This window comes from Bos javanicus, chromosome 11 (genome assembly GCF_032452875.1).
Source record: "Bos javanicus breed banteng chromosome 11, ARS-OSU_banteng_1.0, whole genome shotgun sequence".
Lineage (NCBI taxonomy): Eukaryota > Metazoa > Chordata > Mammalia > Artiodactyla > Bovidae > Bos > Bos javanicus.
In genome coordinates, this window is record NC_083878.1 from 19,842,326 (window position 1) to 19,864,922 (window position 22,597).

The window sequence follows — 22,597 nt, forward strand, 5'->3', positions numbered from 1 at the left end:
TAGATACACATATATGCGTATTTCTTTCTTAACTATGAGACCAATTTATTTGCTTAAGGCTTCTGAAGTAAAAAGTATTTTATGTTGTATTTGCTAACAAAAACAAATATGAATTTTACTTCAGAAAATCATGCAATCCTACCTTTACACTGCATTCCCTGGCGAAAGAGGCCTTTCAGTAACCGCTTGCAGTACTGACATATCGTGGGACGGGTGTATGAGTGAACAGCAAACGTGTGTGGGACTTTCACCCTGCACATGACCATCTTTTCCATCCAGATTGGGCGACCACTCCAAGAAGGAATTCTCTTACTAGGTTCTTGGTGAACATGTGACTAAAACATAAGCAATTTCCATAGTGTAAGTCAACATTAAAAACAAAGTCTTCAGTTCAGGTTTTGACAAGTCATTTATTTCAAACACTAAAGCCACAAATAAAAAAATGTGGATCTCAGCAGTTTCCCTTGGAAGCTTAACTTACCAACCCTTGAAAAAGAAAAGTGTAGAATTTTTTTGCTATTATTTATGCAAGGTATTTTCATCCTCACAGATATGTATCCATTGATTAATTATTATTTGCCAGGCACATATGACATTTCACAAATAAAAAACAAAACCTTAAAATGAGTTTATAACGTTCAAATTCCTTACCAAGAAATTAATTACAGGAAAATTAAGTAAATTTAGAAGGGTTAGTGCTGCTCATGTTGAGCTACTGAACACAACGTCTGAAAATATTTTGAAACAAGTCTTGGTTTTTAAAATCTATTTCAATAAATACTAAAATAAGTATGTAAAAATCTTTCATTAATAATGGCAGATGTAAATTAAAACAACTTTACCCTTAGTAATAATGCTTTAAGAAGTTCCTTGATATTTTAAGTATATTTCAGTTATTTGGTTTTTTCCCTCTCAGGTGAGCAAAAAGGAAAATTAAAGAAGACGTTGGTTAAAAATTTTTGTGCCATTTGAGGGATAAATGGATTTTTAAACTATGACCCTTTTTATGTATACCAAGGAAACAATCAATTTAATTCCAGGTCAGATCAATATAGCCCATCATATTCATTCAACATTCATTGACTGTCCTTTACTATGTATTAGAAATATGAAAATGAATATGGTCCTTATTCTCAAGGACAAAATCCAGATACCTAACTGCCTTCTAGATGCACCGCAGACCTTGCTGTAGCTGCTTGCCTCGTCACAGCCAGGACTGCCTTCTATAACCAGTAATGTGGGTAACTTAGAATTGAGTCCCTGTACATTGATATGTTCAACCAACAGAAGCCAAAAGCAATCAAAAGACAGAGAAGTGTACAGGAGAAATGAGAGAAGAAAATAAAGGGCTTTTTTTCTGAAGGAAGTAGGAGGAAGTAAAAAAGAAAAGGACTGACCACTGGAGGAAAGCACTATAAAAACAACACAAATACAGCCTCTGCTCGATAGTTTTTCAATAATGTGTAGCCAGAAACGTTCTAAAGCAAATTATGAAGCAATTTAAGAAAAGTACAAAAAGAATGTTAAAACCCAAACCAAACTTGCAGACTTCAGCTGTCTAAGGTGTCCTGCTCTAGTCTGGCCCAACCCTCCTCCACGTACAGAGCACCGTCAGCAAAAGGAACACTGAAGTGATTCCTCAAAGCTGATAAAGCAGCCAGCAGGAACCAGAAACGGATGCCTTCAGCTTTTGCTTATCCCTGGGCCCCCAGTCTAGTGGTGACTCAACACTGTATTTCTCTTGCTCTGCTTCAACCACTTAGTCTATGTCTCAAGCTTAAAACAAACACGTGGACTGACCTGAGTTACACCTGGGTCTTCTACTTAGCAGTACAGTGATTCTTAACCTTTTCCCCGTCTCAACACCCTTGAGCAGACTGCAATCTAGCCAATAACAGTGGTTTACCATCTACTGAGTGAAGAAGGCAAGAAAGGTACAATAGACTTAATCAGAATTTGGAGGACGGAGAATGCTGGTAGAATTACCTAGAGCACTTGGCTAAAACGGGACCAGTGAGAGTAACTAGAGCAGAAGCTCTTTTCTTACATTGCTTTAATGGCCCTCTTTACAAATCACTTATTAGCTTAAATTTTCCTTTCTTTCTTATTGATGTGTAGACAGAAATTTTCTGAAAGTAATCTAATTATTTCCACAATGTGTGTTTAAACTAATTTTGGCTGAATTGCTCATAAAAACTTCATAACAATATTGCCAACTCTCAATCATATAAAATAATAAAGGTGATATAAAAAATTTAAAGGGGGCAACTCCCCAATTATATATATTTGACTTTGGAACATTTTTCAGTGAAAGAAATATCTCCACTTTTAATATGCACACTTAAGAATCAAGAATTTCTTTCTACCTTGATTCTGTACTGTTCCTGCAGAAATTTTCCCAAATGGGGAACGCCCTGGTGGTCCAGTGCTTAGGACTTTATGCTTTCATAGCCAAGGGTGCAGGTTTGATCCCTGGTCAGGGAACTAAAATTCTACAAGTCACGCAGTGGGGCAGGAAAAAAAAAAGTTTCTCCCAAATGCACTGAGATGAACGTTAATCTCTCTCATCTCCAAACAGCCATCACTCAACATTGGTTTCTCTAAACCTGGTGGTTTCATTTTAACCAAATTCAATGAACAGTCTATTTTCTTCTGCCTCTCCACCTCTTTACTTGATTCCCTTTACAAAGTGATTTCAGACAATGACAGAAACTGCCTTATTACATGACAACCCAAGGGTCAGATTCAAAGGCTTCTATTCCAAACTGGCCTCTCTTATGTCAGTAGTCAGTGAAGTTTAATATTTTGACTCCTTAGAAACTTTTCTTCCTCATGCTTTATCTATGAAATCAAGACAACAGCTACATGCCTGCCAGGATTGTGGTGCGGATTACACAAGAAAAGATAAGTAAAGCATCCCAGCATGAAGACTGGCATCTGACAAGTTACAAGGCACTTCCTGCAGCCACTTAGAGTGAGTTCTTCTCTAAACCTGGTTCAGTCTCGGGCGCTCCCATCTCTTCACTGTTTCCTCTACTCCTTTAGACTGTCCGCTTTTACCACTCTTCCTCCCCTCTGATTTTCCTCCATGAGCTCTCAGCTCTTCTTACTGAATGTACCTTCATTTTTGAGATGGTATTCTTTACTACAGTTTCTACTTGTTCTAAAACACTCTGCACAATCTATCCAATTCAAACACGTCACTCTCCTTATACTTCTGTAAAGAATTTTCATCTTCCGGGTAAAATATAAATGAATAAATTAAAACTGAATACCTTATTCATCTGCTCGGTCCTGTTATTTCCTAATCTTGTAATACTCAGTGGGTATGGCTGACAAACCAGTACCATTTGTGGGGTTCTTAAAACAACATATGTTCATTCTACAGTCCCCAATTCGAGCCAAGTTTCCCTGTGTAGCTTGTGTGTAAAATGCATTAATTTTTCTATTATCAATCTTTCCCTAAACTTTTGCATGTATTTATAATAACTCCTCATTCTCAGTTCTAATGCTATAGCACTCATCTTATACTTTAAAAATGTCATAGTAGGGCTATGCAATATGGAAATGTGGGATTTTTGTGAAAGAATTTCAGAAGCTTCTATTTTAGTTCCTCAATTTAGCAAAATCTTGTGATGAAGCGGTCAAGACAGCAGTCCAATGGCTTGATTTTGCCATTAATATATAGAAGGCCAAAGGGGTTACAGAAATAACTAAATTAAGACTGTAATCTACAGATGGAAGTTATTTAAAGTAGTACCAAATAAGTAAGGCAGTTATTTCTTTCTTCCCCAATCTACTACATTTGATTTACACATTAGCAGATCTGGGTTAAATTCTAAAATTGCTTACTAATTTCTGTGACTTTAGTCAAGTCACTTGATAATTCTGAGTGCCAGCTATCTCACAGTATACAGACCTCACTGGAATACCGTAAAGATCAGTGATGTCACTCAAACACTTATTCATTTATGGCTGAGCGCCCACTAAAGTACAAGATACGGAGCTTGGGCATGGTGAGGCAAAGACAGACATGAATACTGTCTTCTCTAAATAGTTAAACTCCTTGAGGACAATCTAGTATACAAATGCTGTGATATTATGGTAAAATGCTATACACACCATCAAGGAGGTTTGAAAAGTGGTATGGCATTCAGAAAAATAACTTCTAGGTAAAGGGAAATCAAGTAAGGTAGCTGTTGAGGTAAGTCTAGAAAAAGCATGTAGGATAGATATCAACAAGAGCAAATGTAGGGGAGAATATCAACAAGAGCAAATGTAGGGGGTGGGGAGAAAGGATGTGTTCAGGGAATGCTGAATACTACAGATTGTCGGAAACGCAGAATATATAGAGGTCTCCTTGAAGGGAGCAATCTAATTGGTTGCTGACTATTAAGCTGTAGTGCAGTGTGGAGAGCAGGAGTCAGGATACTGGTCAGGAGACTGATCTCCTGGTTCAAGTGATAAGGTGATCTCAAACTATACAACATGCAATTCATTGCTACTGGTAAGCCCTGTTTACAGTGATACATTTTAAGTTTCTTAAGTGTAGGAACGCTACTGTTCTTTAGTATATAACTTATGATTTAGGATGACATCATATATACTGTAGAAACATAAAGAATAAGTGGTAAAAATGCCCTCTATTATCTTAGAGTACATACCTCTTCAGTGGGAAGGGCTACATAGTCAGTCTGCAGGAGTCTTGGAACTGAGAGGCCAGGTCCTGGCAGGGATACATTTGAGAGACGTCTCTTTCTTACACCACTACAGTTATTTGGAATCTTGAAGGCACATCGTTTATGATAATTTAATCCACAGCCTAAATATATTTTAAAAGGTTAAAAAAAATTTTTTTAACTTAACCATCTAAGTGCATACATAAAAAAAAAGGTGCTTCTTTTATTTTCTCTGGCAGCAGTAGCTATGCTAATGAAGAACACAGATAACAAGCTAAGAATAGGAAATGTGTAGAAAGGTTTATTTAGAAAGGTTAGGTTAGCTAAAGCAGTGGTTTCTTCAAGTGTGCTCCTCAAGGCAGAACCCAAGAATTTGTTAGAAATCTAATAAATGATTGGGCTTCACCTCAGACCTACTGAATCAGAAACTTTGGGGATGGGGCCTTGCAAAGTAATGTTTCCGCAAATCCTCAAGGTGATTCTGATACATAGTGAAGTTTGAGAACCACTGGCTTAAATAACTTCAGCAAACTGTGAACTATGACATGTGAAAATTACATGCAATTCAGATTTCAGAGCTCATAAATAATTTTTTGGAACACAGCATTCTCACAGTTTACCACCTGCCCATGGCTATTTTCATGCTGCAACGGCAAAGTTAAGCCACTGCAACTGAGACCACATGGCCAGAAAAACTTAAAATACCAGTATGTACCCTCTGGTCCTTTACAGAACAAGTTTACTGACAAATCAGATGTGCACCTGCATCCTACCCCCCTGGCAATTCTAACACAGAACAACCAGACTGCTCTGCTTCCAAACCTTGGGTACTACCTAGTCACTGACCAATGATCTTATTTTTTCATTGATGATTAAAGAACGTCAATGTGAAAACTTATTTCAAATTATCAAAAATTTAGAACACATACCTTCACATTTCAGTCCCTGGCGTACCAATCCCCACAGCATCTCACCACAGTAATCACAGAAAGTAGGCGCTTTGTAAGAATGCACATAGAGAGTATGCGGACGAATCTGGAAGTCTTCTACTGTGGCCAAAGCTTTAAAAAAAAGAAAAATATTCAAATAAACCCTATACTTGCAGTTGTGATAAGATTAAGAACATCAACCATAGTCATTTATGTCAAAGTATACAGATTTCTTTTTCTGAAACTTTCATCTTTCACCCATAAAAAATTATTTTAAGACTTTAACATCATGGTTTTCGAACTTTAAGAAGCTGACAAATTTAAATAATTTGATCTCCAAAAGTACGTATTTTGACCTCCAAAAGCATTTTCTTGGAGTTAGATTGCAAATGATTGTCATATTTATTTTAGCTAGTTAAAAACTATTTAACTTATAATGTACTGGGAAATAGAACACTAAATTTTAAAAAATTATAAAACTTAACATTAACTTATAGCAATGTTTCTGGGAGAAATGCACTCAGTCCTCATTTAGGATCCCAGGATACACTCTGTCTGTTCTCCACAGTCCCAGCGGATAAAAAAGAGACTCTTTTCCCCTCTGTGAGCAACTCAACAGTAGCAGATGCATCCATCATCAGACATCCTTTCAACATCACGTGCAACTCACTATGGATATCCCTGTGGGCTGATGTAGGCTCCAGAGCAAAAAAGGAATAGATATGAGCATGACCACTGGGATGACAGGGAGTGAAGCCCCTCTACAATGAAAAGGAAGACAAGGACTGGGATGTGTACAGAATTTGGGGTTGTAGTGGAGAAGATAAACAGTAAGGATTAGAGACTAATAAGGAAAGGTGGTGATCAGAAAGAGTCTCAAGACTGCAAAGACGAACTGGGAAGAGGGAAAAAAATGGTGGCAGAATGCTGGACTCTAGGCCTGGCCTTTCTTCCTTTCCTTCTCTCCCATCTCTTTATTTTTTCCCTCCCTCTACATCTCTCCCTCCCTCTTTCCTTTGCTGCCAAACACAAGTTCTACAGGCCTACTATACACATTCTTTATTCCTTGCCACTTCTCACTAGCTATCCTGCCCACCTGCTGTCGGATGAGGTAAGAAATAGCAGGGCTAAGGAACAATGGATGGCAAGAATGGGTGAGAGGGGAAAACAGAGAATAAGAAAATGTCCACGAAGAAAAAGAAACGAAGGAGCATTGTTTAAGTCATGGAATCAACCAATATTGCAGTTTCCTCTTCCACATTTTCATTATTTCTTTTTTTTCCTTCTGATTTTCTTCTCCAAATCGTCACAGAAATGGGAAAAGGCAACAGAATTTCAGTGTAATTGTTTCATTTCTTTGAGTCAAAAGAGGAATATGGTCCTCTTCCAATTCAACTGATAATTCCCTTAGCTTAGTAACACTTTAAATAATTCAGGGCTTATTTTCCTGGGGGCTTCCCTGGTGACTCAGATGGTAAAGAGCCTGCCTGCAATATGGGAGACCTGGGTTCGATCCTTGGGTTGGGAAGGTGCCCTGGAGAAGGAAATGGCAACCTACTCCAGTGTTCTTGCCTGGAGAATTCCATGAACAGAGGAGCCTGGTGGGCTATGGTCACGGGGTCACAATGAGTTGGACACGACTGAGCGACTAACACTTTCTTTCTTATTTTCCTATTTTCTCATCTGTGATGTAACCTTCCTGAAAGTAAAAATCATGTCAGTTCAGTCGCTCAGTCGTGTCCGACTCTTTGCGACCCCGTGAATCGCAGCACGCCAGGCCTCCCTGTCCATCACCAACTCCCGGAGTTCACTCAGACTCACGTCCATCGAGTCAGTGATGCCATCCAGCCATCTCATCCTCTGTCGTCCCCTTCTCCTCCTGCCCCCAATCCCTCCCAGCATCAGAGTCTTTTCCAATGAGTAAACTCTTTGCATGAGGTGGCCAAAGTACTGGAGTTTCAGCTTCAGCATCATTCCCTCCAAAGAAATCCCAGGGCTGATCTCCTTCAGAATGGACTGGTTGGATCTCCTTGCAGTCCAAGGGACTCTCAAGAGTCTTCTCCAACACCACAGTTCAAAAGCATCAATTCTTCGGCGCTCAGCCTTCTTCACAGTCCAACCCTCACATCCATACATGACCACAGGAAAAACCATAGCCTTGACTAGACGGACCTTTGTTGGCAAAGTAATGTCTCTGCTTTTGACTATGCTATCTAGGTTGGTCATTAACTTTCCTTCCAAGGAGTAAGCGTCTTTTAATTTCATGGCTGCAGTCACCATCTGCAGTGATTTTAGAGCCCAGAAAAATAAAGTCTGACACTGTTTCCACTGTTTCCCCCATCTATTTCCCATGAAGTGATGGGACCAGATGCCATGATCTTCGTTTTCTGAATGTTGAGCTTTAAGCTCAACATAGAAGTAAGCAACTATAGTATTTACAAAGTATAATTAAATATAGCATTTAATTGAAGCACCCCCCCCCCAAAAAAGGCTCTTTGGGAGGAAAAAAAAAAGGCAACAAAATAAAAGAAACTATTTACTTACCTGAGAGAACAACTTCTACTAGGTCTCCTTCGTGTATTTCGTCTGCTGAGGTAATGAGCTGCAGAATATTTTCTGAGTTCATATCATGGCGAAAAAGAAGAATTTTGTCATACATGCCAAAGAATCCACACTCTGGAAACTGTAGGAAAACAGTCCTATATCAGTATACTCATTTTGTAAGTAAATGTCTCAATCTTATGAAATAATTTTAAATGTACTTTTGTTGTTGTTGTTTAGTTATCGAGTCGTGTCCAATTCTCTGCAACCCCATGGACTGCAGCATGCCAGGCTTCCCTGTCCCTCATCATCTCCTGGAGACACTATTTGCTAACAATTTTATTAATATCCAAATAAGATCAACCATGTGCTCAAGCATCTTGGTTAATTCTCAAGTTCAAAAACATAAAAGTAAGCAATATAAAGAATTACTGATATCTTAGAGACGTTTGTCTCTTAGAAGTGTAGAATTTCTTTACTCAGTTATTGATGAAGAATACAATCTTCAACTTAGTGCTATTCTTACAAAGACTGAGAGATGAGCAGTCTTTCCTGTCCTTTAGAACTGAGCTTCCCATCTAGTCAACTACCAGCCATATTGTTGTTCAATATGGACACATGTAGTTATTTAAACGTAAGCTAATTAAAAATAAATAAAAGTTGAGTTTCTTAGTCTAGCCATATTCCCTGTGCTCAATCACCACGCTCATCTAGCTTGAGTAATACTTTCCCTTAACTTTTACATCTTGATGGTTTACCAAGTTTAATATCTTCTTTATGGAGTCAACTCACTGCATCCTCTAAATAAGATATCCTGACCTTGGATGATTTTTCCTTGTTCACATCCAGTTGGTTTTGTAATGAGCAGTTTGATCATGTAACTAATCAGGTTTTCCTGTTTACTTTGCCCATTGAAAAAGGCCAGGCCAAACTTGTAGCCCACTTCTACATCAATTAAGGATCTTAAGGCATATATTTTAGGTGCAGATACCAACCTGGTTCATCTTACTTTATGGCCTTAATTTTCCCATTAAAAATTCTTATATACATCTCTAAAAAGGTCTCAATTCTGGGGGAAAAAGTTAAATTTTTAGGAATTGAAAATAATGACTTAATTAGAAATTTTAAAGTTTACTTGCATTTTAAGAAACCTCAGTTAATAAAGTATAGAAATATTTGGAATTTTTATAATACTATATCTCTTTTCAATATTTGAGTTACAGATATTTTTAAAACTTCATAACATGCTGTAAACAGATCTAACAGCATAAGAATTTTCCATTGAAAAGAGTAATACAGAATCAAAAATTATTTTCATTAGATTTTAACTTAAATTTTAAATTTACTAAAATTTTACTTAATTATTAAATTGGAAAACATCTAATGGAGAGTAAAACTTAGCTGCAACTAAAATACAACCTTAGTTGCAACAATTCTTAAGAATTAATAACAAAAGGATTCCATATTCCATCCTTATAAAGTCTCTAACAAAATATTTGTATGAATAAAACTCATTTTAAAAAGTCACAATTTTTTTTTTACATGTCTTCTAAGTGTACAGTCCTATGGTGTGTAAAGCTAAGAGTCAGTCTTTGCCTTCCAGGGGCTTACAACCTAGTAGAAAGAGAAATAAAACAAATATATAACATAAGAGAAATGCCAAGAATGAAAAAACCCTAGAAGAGGGAATAAAAAAGATAGACTATCCCTTTAAGAGTGCTATTTGAGCAGAATCATAAAAAGAGAAGCAAGATTTCCAAAGGCAGAAAGTGAAAACGAAAGGGTCATCACTGAGAAAGTAGAAGGTAAATGACAGAAGGGAAGTGGACTCTGACGACTGGAGAATGAGGTGGAGGTGGCGGTGGGCGGCGGACAGGGACAGAAAAAAGGCAAAAATGTACACTGGAGCCCCAGATGGACCATACACACAGAGAAACTCAGCATCTGCAGAGCTGGGTTCTCAAGCTTTGCAACCTACAAACTATAGCACCTTAGATAAGCTGCTTAACCTCTCAAAGCTCAGTTTCTTGTCTATGAGTTAGGAATAGTAAGACTACAAGCTTTTATTTTTTTTGGTGCACCACATGGCATGCAGGATCTTAGTTCCCAGGGATCGGACCTGTGCCTCTTGCAGTGGAGGCATGGAGTCTTAACCACTGGACCTGCAGTGAAGTCCCCAGGAGTACTAGCTTTAAGTGGTTCTCATCAAAATTAAATTATTTGACGACTATAAAACACTCAGCACTGTGATCAAATAAACACCAGTGGTTCATGTTATTCTATACCCAAAGTGGGAGAGACAAGGGGTGCCAGAGCAAGGCACGAACATGATCAATTTTAAAAGGATAATGCTGACAGCCCTGAGTAGCCGGGACTGAACAGGAAGAGACAGAGCAAGCTCCTACAGAAGGCAGAGGCTATGGGTCAGGAGAGAGGTATTGGGGTCTGGATTATATAGAAGATAGGAAGCAAGACAAGAAACACTTCCCCCTAGAAACTATATTTGGTAAAGTATATGGATCACTAATACTGTTTTGACCAAATCAGAACTCCCCACAACTAAACATATTAATGAGAGAAGAAAACATAAAAAATTAATGGCTTAGCAAAATTATGAGTATTAAGAATATTTATTTAAGACATACATTGTGTACCAAGCTGGAAAGCCATCAGTGATGATAAAGAACAAAGTAACTTTCTGGACTAGCAAATGTTTACATACTATATTCATCTATATGGTTGAGAAAGTACACAATTCTCCAAGGGAAAGGAAATGTAATAACAACTCTGTGAAAAAGAGTCTTTTGTTATTCATGATTATATAGGTGTGTTTGGTAAGACATTTAGGAATTCTCTGAAAACAAGGGTCCTCACAAAATGAAGTAACAGAAACTAGCCTGAAAAAAAGAGCCAGAGAGAATATTAAATATTGTCACTGAATATCAGGAAACAGTGTTGCCCACCATTAAAAATATTATGAATCTTGAGGCATGAGTATTTCAAAGATAAAACACCTAAAAAGTAGAAACAAGGAAATAAACCATAAACACTCATTTAAAAAAATCTAAACAATTGTAAGGAACAACTCCATAAAAAACAACAACAACAAAAAACTCTGTTAATAAGCTTTGAATTTATAAAGATAGACTGTTGATGATTTTTAAAAATTCAGAAACTGGTTTTCAAGCAGGAATGAATTTGTAACATCATGTCTCACCTTTGGTCACACGCTGCAATCATCTGTGGAGCTTAAAACCATCCTATTTCACCCTAAGCATCTTTAGCATTGACTTCTTTGCAGCAAGCATTTTTGCCACATAACTTACTGCCCATAAGGCAATTCTGCCATCAAAGATAAAATAACTGGTTGACAGTTTGGTTTCAAAATATATTACCATTTCTTCTAGTTGGCAACATTATCAATGGCTTTACTGAGCTGACAAATGAGTCAGACGCTTTACTGTCTGAGCCACCAGGAAGTCCTGACAAATGAGGATGATTTGCCCCAAAATGATTTGGTTTCTTATTTTGAAATACACTACACATCAGAGGAGAAAGAGGCTGAGGGTCTTAAAGGTACAGAACTCATCCCATATTTCTCATGGAATTTTGGCATGTCTACCAACAGACATGTGACAGAAACAACACTGTAGAAGAAAGCTTTCACAACACAATACAAAGCTTGGTTACAAATAGGCATGCCAGTATTTGGAAAAGGACACCTCTCTTAATGAAGGAAGAAATTTTAGTGAAAAAGAATAAGTGCAACGCAGAACGATAAGAAAACTGAATAAGCAAAAAACCACATACAGCTGAACAATCTGTGTGAGCTAGAAGTGCCAACCCCCATCCAGTCAAAAACCTATGCATAATTTGACAGCTGGCCTCTGAATCTGCAGTTCTGCACCGGCAGATTCAACCGACTGCAATCATGTAGTACTGTACTATGTGTGAACAAAAAACTTAAATCTGACCAAAATGCCTGTAGCAAAGATATCCACAGCAAAGATGCTTAGGGGAAAGTATCAAGAACATTTTAAACAAACAAAACACATGAAGATTATTCCTAGATTTATGGTTAAGCTCTAGGGACTAGGACATGGACACCTGATTTCAAAATTTACTTTTATATTATTCAGTGTATTCAATATTAAATATATATATATGCATGCACGTGTGCATGCTAAGTCATTTCAGTTGTGTCTGACTCTTCGTGACCCTAAGGATTATAGCCCACTAGGCTTCTGTGTCCATCGGATTCTCTAGTTAAGAATACTGGAGAGGGTTGCTATGTCCTTCTCCAGGGGATCTTCCTGACCCAGGAATCAAACCTGAGTCTCTTATGTATCCTGCACTGGCATGTGGGTTCTTTACTGCTCAGTTCAGTTCAGTCACTCAGTCGTGCCCAACTCTTTGTGACCCTATGGACTGCAGCACACCCAGCTTCCCTGTCCATCACCAACTCCCGGAGCCTACTCAATCTCATGTCCATTGCATTGGTGACACCATCCAATCATCTCATCCTCTGTCGTCCCTTTCTCCTCCTGTCTTCAATCTTTCCCAGCATCAGGGTCTTTTCCAATGAGTCAGTTCTTTGCATCAAGTGGCCAAAGTATTGGAGCTTCAGCATCAGTTCTTCCAATGAATATTCAGGACTGATTTCCTTTAGGATGGACTGGTTGGATCTCCTTGCAGTCCAAGGGACTCTCAAGAGTCTTCTCCAACACCACAGTTCAAAAGCATCCATTCTTCGGCGCTCAGCTTTCTTTAGTCTTTACTGCTAGCACCACCTATATATATAGCAATAAAGAACCCATACAGGAAGACATAAGACACACACACACACACACATACATATATACAAACACACACACATACACATTTATCAGTTCAGTTGCTCAGCTTTTTATAGTCCAACTCTCACATCCATACATGACTATTGGAAAACCCATAGCCTTGACTAGACAAACCTTTGTTGACAAAGTAATGTATCTGCTTTTTAATATGCTGTCTACGTTGGTCATAGCTTTCCTTCCAAGGAGTAAGCGTCTTTTAATTTCATGGCTGCAGTCACCATCTGCAGTGATTTTGGAGCCCCCAAAAATAAAGTCAGCTACTGTTTCCCTATCTATTTGCCATGAAGTCATGCGATCAGATGCCATGATCTTAAGCTTTCTGAATGTTGAGCTTTAAGCCAACTTTTTCACTCTCCTCTTTCACTTTCATCAAGAGGGACTTTAGTTCTTCTTCACTTTCCGCCATAAGGGTGGCGTCATCTGCATATCTGAGGTTACTGATAATTCTCCAGGCAATCTTGATTCCAAGCTTGTGCTTCATCCAGCCCAGCGTTTCTTTTGATGTACTCTGCACAGAAGTTAAATAAGCAGGGTGACAAAATACAGCCTTGACATATTCCTTTTCCTATTTGGAACTAGTCTGTTGTTCCATGTCCAGTTCTAACTGTTGCTTCCTGACCTGCACACAGACTTCTCAAGAGGCAAGTCAGGTGGTCTGGTATTCCCATCTCTTTCAGAATTTTCCACAGTTTATTGTGATCCACACAGTCAGGTGGCTCAGACGGTAAAGCGTCTGCCTGCAATGCGGGAGACCTGGGTTCAATTCCTGGGTCGGTAAAATCCCCTGGAGAAGGAAATGGCAATCCACTCCAGCACTCTTGCCTGGAAAATCTCATGGATGGAGGAGCCTGATAGGCTACAGTCCATGGGGTAGCAAAGAGTCGGACAGGACTGAGAAACTTCACTTTCACTTTCTTTCACTTTCACACAAAGGCTTTGGCATAGTCAATAAAGCAGAAATAAGATGTTTTTCTGGAACTCTCTTGCTGTTTCCATGATCCAGCGGATGTTGGCAATTTGATCTCTGGTTCCTCTGCCTTTTCTAAAACTTCCAGCTTGAACATCTGGAAGTTCATGGTTCACGTATTGCTGAAGCCTGGCTTGGAGAATTTTGAGCACTGCTTTACTAGCCTGTGAGATGAGTGCAATTGTGCAGTAGTTTGAGCATTCTTTGGCATTGCCTTTCTTTGGGATTGGAATGAAAACGGACCTTTTCCAGTCCTGTGGCCACTGCTGAGTTTTCCAAATTTGCTGGCATATTGAGTGCAGCACTTTCACAGCATATACATATACATGTACAGAGACATACATATATACTCTTTTTAAAAATGGACTTTAAATAGTTTGACATAGAAAAATTAAGACAATAGCAGATGAGTTTCCCTATACCTATACTCATATACCAGATTCCCCTATTATTGACATTTTCACTGGTAAATTTCTTACACTAATGAACTAATATTGATACATTATCATTAACTAAAGTCCACAGTTCATTCAGATTTCCCTAGTTTTTACCCAATGTCTTTTTCTTGTCCCAGGTTCCTGTTTAGGATACCATACTTCCTTCAATTGTCAGATCTTTTTAGGCCCTTTTTGGCTGTGCCAGTTCCTTAGACTTTGCAGAGTTTTGAAGACCTTGACTGTTTTGAGGAGTACTGTTCAGGGGTTTTCTCAGATGCCTCATTGTCAGAATTTTTCTCATTATTACACTGGAGTTACGGATCTTGGCAAAGAAGACGTCAGAGGTAAAGTGCCATACTCATCATATCAAGTGTACCTACCATCAACATGATCAACTGCTGTTGACGCAGACCTTGATGATCTGACTGGGCCGTGTCTGTCAGGTCTCTCCCCTGGAGAGCTATTCCCCTCTCCCACTGATAACATACTCTTTGGAAGTAAGTTACTATGAGCAGCCTACGCTTAACACTTGTTAAGGAACAAGTTACTTCCCCTGTCCTTCAGGGCAGAGAAGCTATAAAATTATTCAGAATTCTTCTGTAGGGGAGATTTTTCTATTTCCTACCATTTATTTATTCATCCAAATATATTATATGTATCTCTCAGTATGGATTTAAGGATAATTATATACTTTGGGATATAATATATATTCTTTTAAAATACATTTCTTATTTCTTAGTATGAAATTTATTTCGATGGCTCAAAATTTTACAAGAGTGGAGTGCAAAACCTAAGCTCCAGTTGTCCAGTGATCTCCGCCATAGTCAACAACACAGCCAGTTTTCTCAATATCCTTCTGAACATATTTTATACCTAGATAGTAGACATGGATATATCTTTTCCTCATTTTACACAAATGGTGGCCAACTATAAAAAGTGTTCTGTACGTTTTTTTTCACTTAGCAACATATTTTAGAGATCATTTAATAACAATATACAAAAATGTTTTTCTTTTTTTTTTTAAAAACAGCTGCACAGTTTTATTTTACCAATTCCCTACTGATGGGATATGGGTTGAGGAGTAAAACTAAAGCTAAATAGTCTTGAGTTCACTTACAAAGTTGGCCAAGTTACTTAACCTCAGTTTCTCTATTTGTAAAACAATACCTACCTTATAAGGTTATCATGATAATTAAGTAAGTGAATATATGTAAAGAGCTCAGAGAACTCCTGATGTTTTGAATGCCGTATGAATTGAAGATACTGTTCCCAATCTTTTTTATTACAAACAATACACAGTATATAATTTTGTATATACATTTTCCCCCCATCTTTTGAATATATGAGTAGGATAATTTCCTAGAAGTAGATTTGCCATGTCAAAGAACATACACATTTAACATTTTTTGGACACTCCCCAAATGCTCTTTACAGAGGCTATACCAATTATACTTCGAAAAGTAACATATTAAGAATGCATATTTTTCCCTTCATTTCTCTTTCTGTGGCTGTTCATTATGGTTTGTCTCAAGGCATTTTTAAGTTTCCTCTGGTTGCATCACAGATCCGCTGTTTTTTAGCAACATATTTAGTTTACATGCAGTTGTTGAGATGGAGTGTGCAGGTGGAGAGACTCTTCCTCCAGTCTTAAAAAGCCACCAATCCTCCTGGATTAGAATCTCACCCTGAACATCTTCTTTAACCCTAAGTACCTCCTAAATTTCCTATTTCCAAATATAATTACAGTGAGGGTTAGGGATTCAACAGATGAATTGAAAAGAGGAGCACAATTCAGTCCATAACAAGTATACCATCAAACTTGTTGACTTTAGGTTGAAAAAATGTATTTCAATGTAGTTTTAATTATAAGAAGCGACGTTGAGCATTTTCATATGCCTAAGAGATAGCTATATTTTCTGTAAAGTGGCTATTCATTTTTGCCTGTTTCATGGATCCATAATCTTTACAACTTTAAATCCAACCATCCCTCAGAATGTTTCTCATTGTGTGGGACATCCTTAATAAGACCAGAACAACAGACCAAAAAACACAAACAAAACCCCTGTATATTTAGCAGTATATATGTTGAATTTCTCAATATGGTATGATGCCTGTAAAATACCCTATACAGAAAAAGGGAGCTTTTCCAAGATAATGGCTTGTTTTTCTCAGCCAGGCTCCAGTACAATAAAGAAAAAAGGATAACTTCCCCCCTTTCAATTGTATAATTTTTAAGAGGAAGAAATATTTTAGCAAACTAATGAAAACCAATTATTGATTACATTGTAAATTTCCATTTTCAGTGGACTCCTTTCTATTCTCATTCCAGAATACAAGTCTTACCTAATAAAATGGTACAATTCTTTCTAAGCATTCTTTTCTCACAAGGGGGCGGGGGGTGGGTGGGAGCTACTTGTGACCCAGACCAAGATTAGAAAAGGAGGAGAGCTGGTAATAAGCTTAGTGTGAAAGTGAGTGAAAGTGAAAATCACTCAGTGGTGTCCAAGTCTTTGCAACCACATGGACTATGTAGTCCATGGAATTCTCCAGGCCAGAATACTGGAGTGGGTAGCCTTTCCCTTCTCTAGGGGATCTTCAAACATTGGAGGATTCTTAACCAGCTGAGCCACAAGGGAAGCCCATCAGTAATTGTCCTCTAGGAAAGTAGTTCTTAGCTGGGGTAATCTTGCCCTCCAGAAGATCTGGGGCACATCTTAAGTGTCTCAAAAATGTCTTGAGACACTTTTGGTTGCTACAACTTGTGGTACTGGTACCTGGTGGGTACAGGCCAGCGATGCTACCAAACATCCTACAATAAGCACTCCACAAAACAAAGAATTCTCTGGCCCAAAATGTCGACAGCGCTCAGGCTGAGAAATGCTGCTCTGGGGAATAAAGGAGTCAAGAAAATAGAGGGACTGGAATATGTGGAAGGAAGCTGAAAACCTTCTGAAATCTAAACATGCTTTATTTCCTTCCCTTGCCCACTTCAGCCTTGATTAAAAGAAGAAAGAGGAAATGAGAAAAACATCAAAAGAGTTAGCAGGGTAGAAGCAAAAGGCCTTTATTTTAGCCTCTTTCCAAATCCCCATTCCCCCCTTTCTGGATTTTCTTTCTACAACTGTGCCAATGACTTCTCTTGACAGTGCAAATGAATTCTGTTCTCAGTTCATGCGGGAAAGTAACAGAATTTCATCACAAAGTTATCAAATTCTCACCCCTTATGCACCCACTTCGCCCACTTTAGACTCATCTGTCTTTGTTTCTGCATTAAAGATGGCTTCAGGAATAAAAAAACAGATCATCTTATCTTTCTATAACTATCCCGTGAAAGTCATTTTCTATGGTATTAACTTATACTTGTCTTAAGTAAAAAGTTTTTAATACTTGCAAATAAAATTCCTTCAAGTCACACTATATTTGGGGAGTTAATGTGAATAAAGTTCATATCATTAAATTTTTGTCAATAAAATGTTAGATGAAGGCTTCCTTGGCGGCTCAGTGGCAAAGAATCTGCCTGTCAAAGCAGGAGATGCAGGTTCGATCCCTGATCCAGGAAGATCCCACATGCCATGGGAAACCAAACCTGTGCACCAACAACTTCTGAGCTTGAGCCGCAATTACTGAAGGCTACGTGCCGAGAGCCTATGCTTTGCGACAAGAGACCACTGCCACGAGAAGCTCCCGCACCACAACTAAAGATTAGCCCCTGCTATCCCCAATTAGAGAAACGCCCTCACAGTAACGAAGACCCAACACAGCCAAAAATAAACAAATAAAATTTGGAAAAAAAAAAAACCTGCCACTGTTTTCTATAACATCTCTGTGAACATTGTTTTAAAAAAAAAAATGTTAGATGAGTTAAGAAGTTTTCAAGTTTCTATTTGATCAAACACAATTTTTACACATTAACATAACAGCTTCAGGATTTAACATTACCTCAACATATAATTTATCACTATATACTTTAAAAAAGGAATATGAGTTTTAGTTTAATGGCAATGGAAAACCATTGGAGAATTTTAATGTACATTAAAAACATTTTTTAAAGGAAGTATAATGAATAAAGTACACGAATGTTAATTAGAAGATAGATAACTCTACACTCTCATGCCACATAAGCAACACCCAGGTCAAGATTGATAGAACATTTCTAGCATCACAGGTTTTTTCATATTCACTTAATTTGAAAAGATGAAATACCAAAGTCATTTGATGCCAAGTAAATCTTCACAGTAAGTCTTTCTAATAATAAACCAGATGATAATAAATAAGTCCAAGAGGGCAAGGGCATTCTCTTTGCAATGTTCCCTACTGAATGCCCAGCACCTAGAACTTAGTATCTAACAGGCACTTACTGAAAAAGACTGTTGACTGCTGAGCAAAGCTAAACTAATTTAACACTAAAATATTTCCCAGAAATAAATATAATTATTACGTTAACATCACTTCTTAGGAAACAATTTTATTAAAGAGAAGAATTTCAAGGACTCTGTTCCCATACACAGATAGAAGACACGAAAGTCTAGATGAGTCAACGAGAAAATTATTCAATGTGGACTCTGAATTTCATCATTAATCTCTAACAGAATGTTCCAAATATGGGATGCTAGACAAGTTGCTTCATTTAATACCACTTCTCTTTGACATAAACCAGAACGATCTTTTTTTCATTTTTTCTTTGTTTTTCAATTAGTTCTGATTATCTTTAATTCAAACTTTTTGGATCTTTCTATTCTAGCCAAGGTCTTAACCTGAATATCTAGCAAAATTAAAACAAAACAACCTTCTTCCAGTTTGAGCCTCCAGATTAGTCAGTGGTTGCCTGACAGACACTGTTTTGCCAAGATAAAAAAAACACTGGGATAGGGTAAAGAGTAGGATGTCACCTAGCCATTGAACACAGCTGTAATGAAAAGAATAGAGAGGGGAAAAAAAGAGAATGATAACTGGTTTCTAGAACACAAAAGACACAGCTGGGGTTTTCACTCTACTTTGGCAGGACCTGAAAATTACAGCATGTCTGCAGAGACAATGTATTCAGTCAAAGAACAGACCAAAATCTTCCTAAATCAGGATAGGTAAACAAAGAGCCTTCAGGTCTAGTGTCATGTAAATGGTCAAAACTAAAAACAAATGTTTTAAATCAGTTAAAAGGAGACAGTCAGTCTTAGTTAGGATCATTTCAATTTCAGTAAACACCATTATAGCTTAAAATGATTTACTGTCTGCCAATTTCCTCTCTTACTCCAATTACATCTACTATCTTCATTCAATAAATTAACATAATAGCAGTAGCGTTACAATAGTATTTCTAAGCCTCTTGGCAATATGAAAGTTGGAAACTAGCATTCATTGAGTGTAATAGTTGCTAAACATCAAGCATTATATTATGCAAAGCACTTGATCTCATTTAATTTCCTCAGAATTCCTAAAACAAGTAACCCCAGTCCTCTAATAAGATGAACATTTTGTCTCCATTTTTAATAGTCTGTCATATGCTAAATACTAAAATCAAAGGTTAGGAATAAAGCTAAGTTACTGTCATGGCTATAGCATGAATGCTATACATGCTTTGGCGTTTACTAAAATTTTAACAACACTACAGGATCAATGATCTTTCTAGATTTAAAGAGATTTTAAAACCATGAATATTACTATTTGGAGGGTACTAACCATGTGCCAGATGATGTATTAAGGGCTTTACATTAATTACATTTTAAAATGGAGGTAAGTATGATGACCCTTGCATTACAGATCAGGTTCAAAAGTCAAGAGACGGAAGAAAGGGTCTATAACCACAAAACACAAAAAAGCTGCAGAATCAAAATCTTCACTTGCATCTGTCCCTTTGATTTGAAAACAGTTACCTCTTTCTTAGATTATTAAATCTTTTAAAAACACATGCCAATAACAAAAAATAGAACAGATTTTAAATGCTAATGTAATTTTGACACGGGGAATCCATGCATGAATACTCTGTTTAAATGGGCAAGGCCTGCTCCCTCAGTTTTGATTTTCTCATTTGCAATCTGACTCTCTGGTAGTGGCCTCCTGGCAGAGATCTGATCAGCCAATTTCTGCTTGGCTCAATCCTAGTTCTACCTACTGCTCAGCTCCGTCTGCCTTCTTCTCCTGATTGCCAGTCCTACCAGTTCTTTGGATTTCATCAGTATAAAGAACACTCCCTTTAGCGTATAAACTCCCAGAAGGCAGAGATACTGTGAGTTGTTAAGTTTGCTTTATAAACCAATATGAAGATACAGATATCTAACGCAATGAGGTTAAAAACTTACTTTCTTTGTGTAACTATATCCATATTCATAATGGAAACTGTGTTGTATTTTTAAACACACTAAAGGCAAAATACAAATCCTACTTTAAAGCTCTCAAGCTACAATTCACATCTAGAAGACATTCATATTTACTAATTTACTAAGACCCTACAATAGTACTAACAGAAGTTTTTTATTCCTTCCAACTTCATAGATTTTATTTCTATGGACTCTAACTCCACGTTTTTCAACTTCAGCACTACTGGCACTTTGGACCAGATAATCCTTTGTTGAGGGGATGGGTGGGGCAGCTCTCGCGAGCACTGTAGCCGCATCCCTTCCCTCTACCCACTAGATACCAGTAGCACTTCCTTTGCCCTAACTGTGACAACAAAAACAAAACATTTCCAGACACTACCCAATGTTCCTGAGGGTGGCGGGTGTCAACCCACTTGAGAACCACTGGCTTAATTTAATTGTATATGTTAAAATTAGGTACTGGGGCTGTAGCAGTCCCAATCTACATTCTTGGACATCCCTGGTGTCTCAGTGATAAACAATCTGTCTGCAATGCAGGAGACTGGGGCTCAATTCCTGGGTCAGGAAGATCTCCTGGAGGAAGGCATGGCGACCCACTCTAGTATTCTTGGCTAGAAAATCCCATGGACACAAGAGCCTCGCAGGCTGCAGTCCACAGGGTCGCATAGAGTAGGACACAACCAAAGCGACTAGGCAGTAGCAGCAGCAGCAGCAGCAGCAGCAGCAAGCTACATTCTCACAAGGAATATGAAGTTCACTGGTGTTTTCAGAGTGAAAAACTTTGAGAATTTCAAGTACTTTAGGAGAACCTGGCCTTTTACACAATCCCAGAAAAGACAGAGCTCCAGAAACTAAATATGTGACCACCTAAACTAGTGACAGCAGGTTGGGCAAAACTAAGGCACTGATACATGAAACAGTACAAAAAAGAACACTGGTGTGTATTCACTCATTCCTTTCTCTCTGTGGTTCTAGCAACTTTATGTTGTTTCATCAGGGAAATAATTAGCACTAAAGATTATTTGCAGTATCATGTTTTTAGCAGTAAATGCAGGTACAATGTCTCTTTTTAACAAATGTCTACTGAGTATAAGGCGCTGGGGAGACAGAAAGAGGAATAAGACAGAACCAACCTCAATGTAACGTAAGTGTTGGAAGCATTTCAAATTTTCAAAAAAAGGAAGCTAACTTTTTGGCCAAAGTTAAAGACAACAACAACAACAAAAGACACCCCACCCACTCCACCCTCAGGATGTGTCATGAAATTGGAGTGAATTCAAAGACTGACCACTTTTGGTCACATCCAAGTTTTAAGCAGAGCTCAACTATGAATGATTTGCTTGTTAAAGAGATACATTCTTCGGGGGAAAAAAATCTGTGTACATGTTTTATACTATCTGTGTTAGTTAGAACTTGATGCAGTTTTTAACTTTTGCTTAAAATCATTGATTGCTCTCTGTTTCTATGAGGTTTTGCCATATCTCACCTCTAATGGAAATACCAATTTCACTTTCCCCCTAATTGAACACATAATACCTAACATTTATTTAGTACTACTATATTGAACATTTCCCACAAGCTTCTTTAATCGAATATCTTTGTGAGATATATTTTATATGAATTAACCAAATATTTAGAGATTTCTCTTACTAATATGCAAGCTCTTTACAGAATAAAGATATTAATCCTATGTAATATTTGGTGCAGTATCTCCCTAAACTTCTTTTTATTATTCTTACATCTGCAAATATTACAATTTGGAATATTCAAATCTGCAAGCTATTCTTTTCCTTTGTTTTTTTTTTACTGTTCTGAAAGTAAGATATCTACTCATAAGTTGATAAATACTCAACTCCACTATATTCTAATTTTCC

The 22,597-nt window shown here is 37.6% G+C and overlaps 1 protein-coding gene across 4 annotated transcripts in view; it reads right to left on the minus strand.

The window, feature by feature from the left end:
* The window catches only part of PRKD3 (protein kinase D3), an 86,968-nt gene that overhangs the window by 38,250 nt on the left and 26,121 nt on the right, over positions 1–22,597 (minus strand). For all 4 annotated transcript variants that reach the window (XM_061432085.1, XM_061432084.1, XM_061432087.1 and 1 more), the window contains 4 exons: positions 8,153–8,291; positions 5,609–5,740; positions 4,665–4,822; positions 143–335 (listed from right to left, as the gene is read on the minus strand). In XM_061432085.1, coding sequence (XP_061288069.1) covers positions 143–335; positions 4,665–4,822; positions 5,609–5,740; positions 8,153–8,291 — 622 coding nt within the window. The remainder of the gene's footprint in view (positions 1–142; positions 336–4,664; positions 4,823–5,608; positions 5,741–8,152; positions 8,292–22,597) is intronic.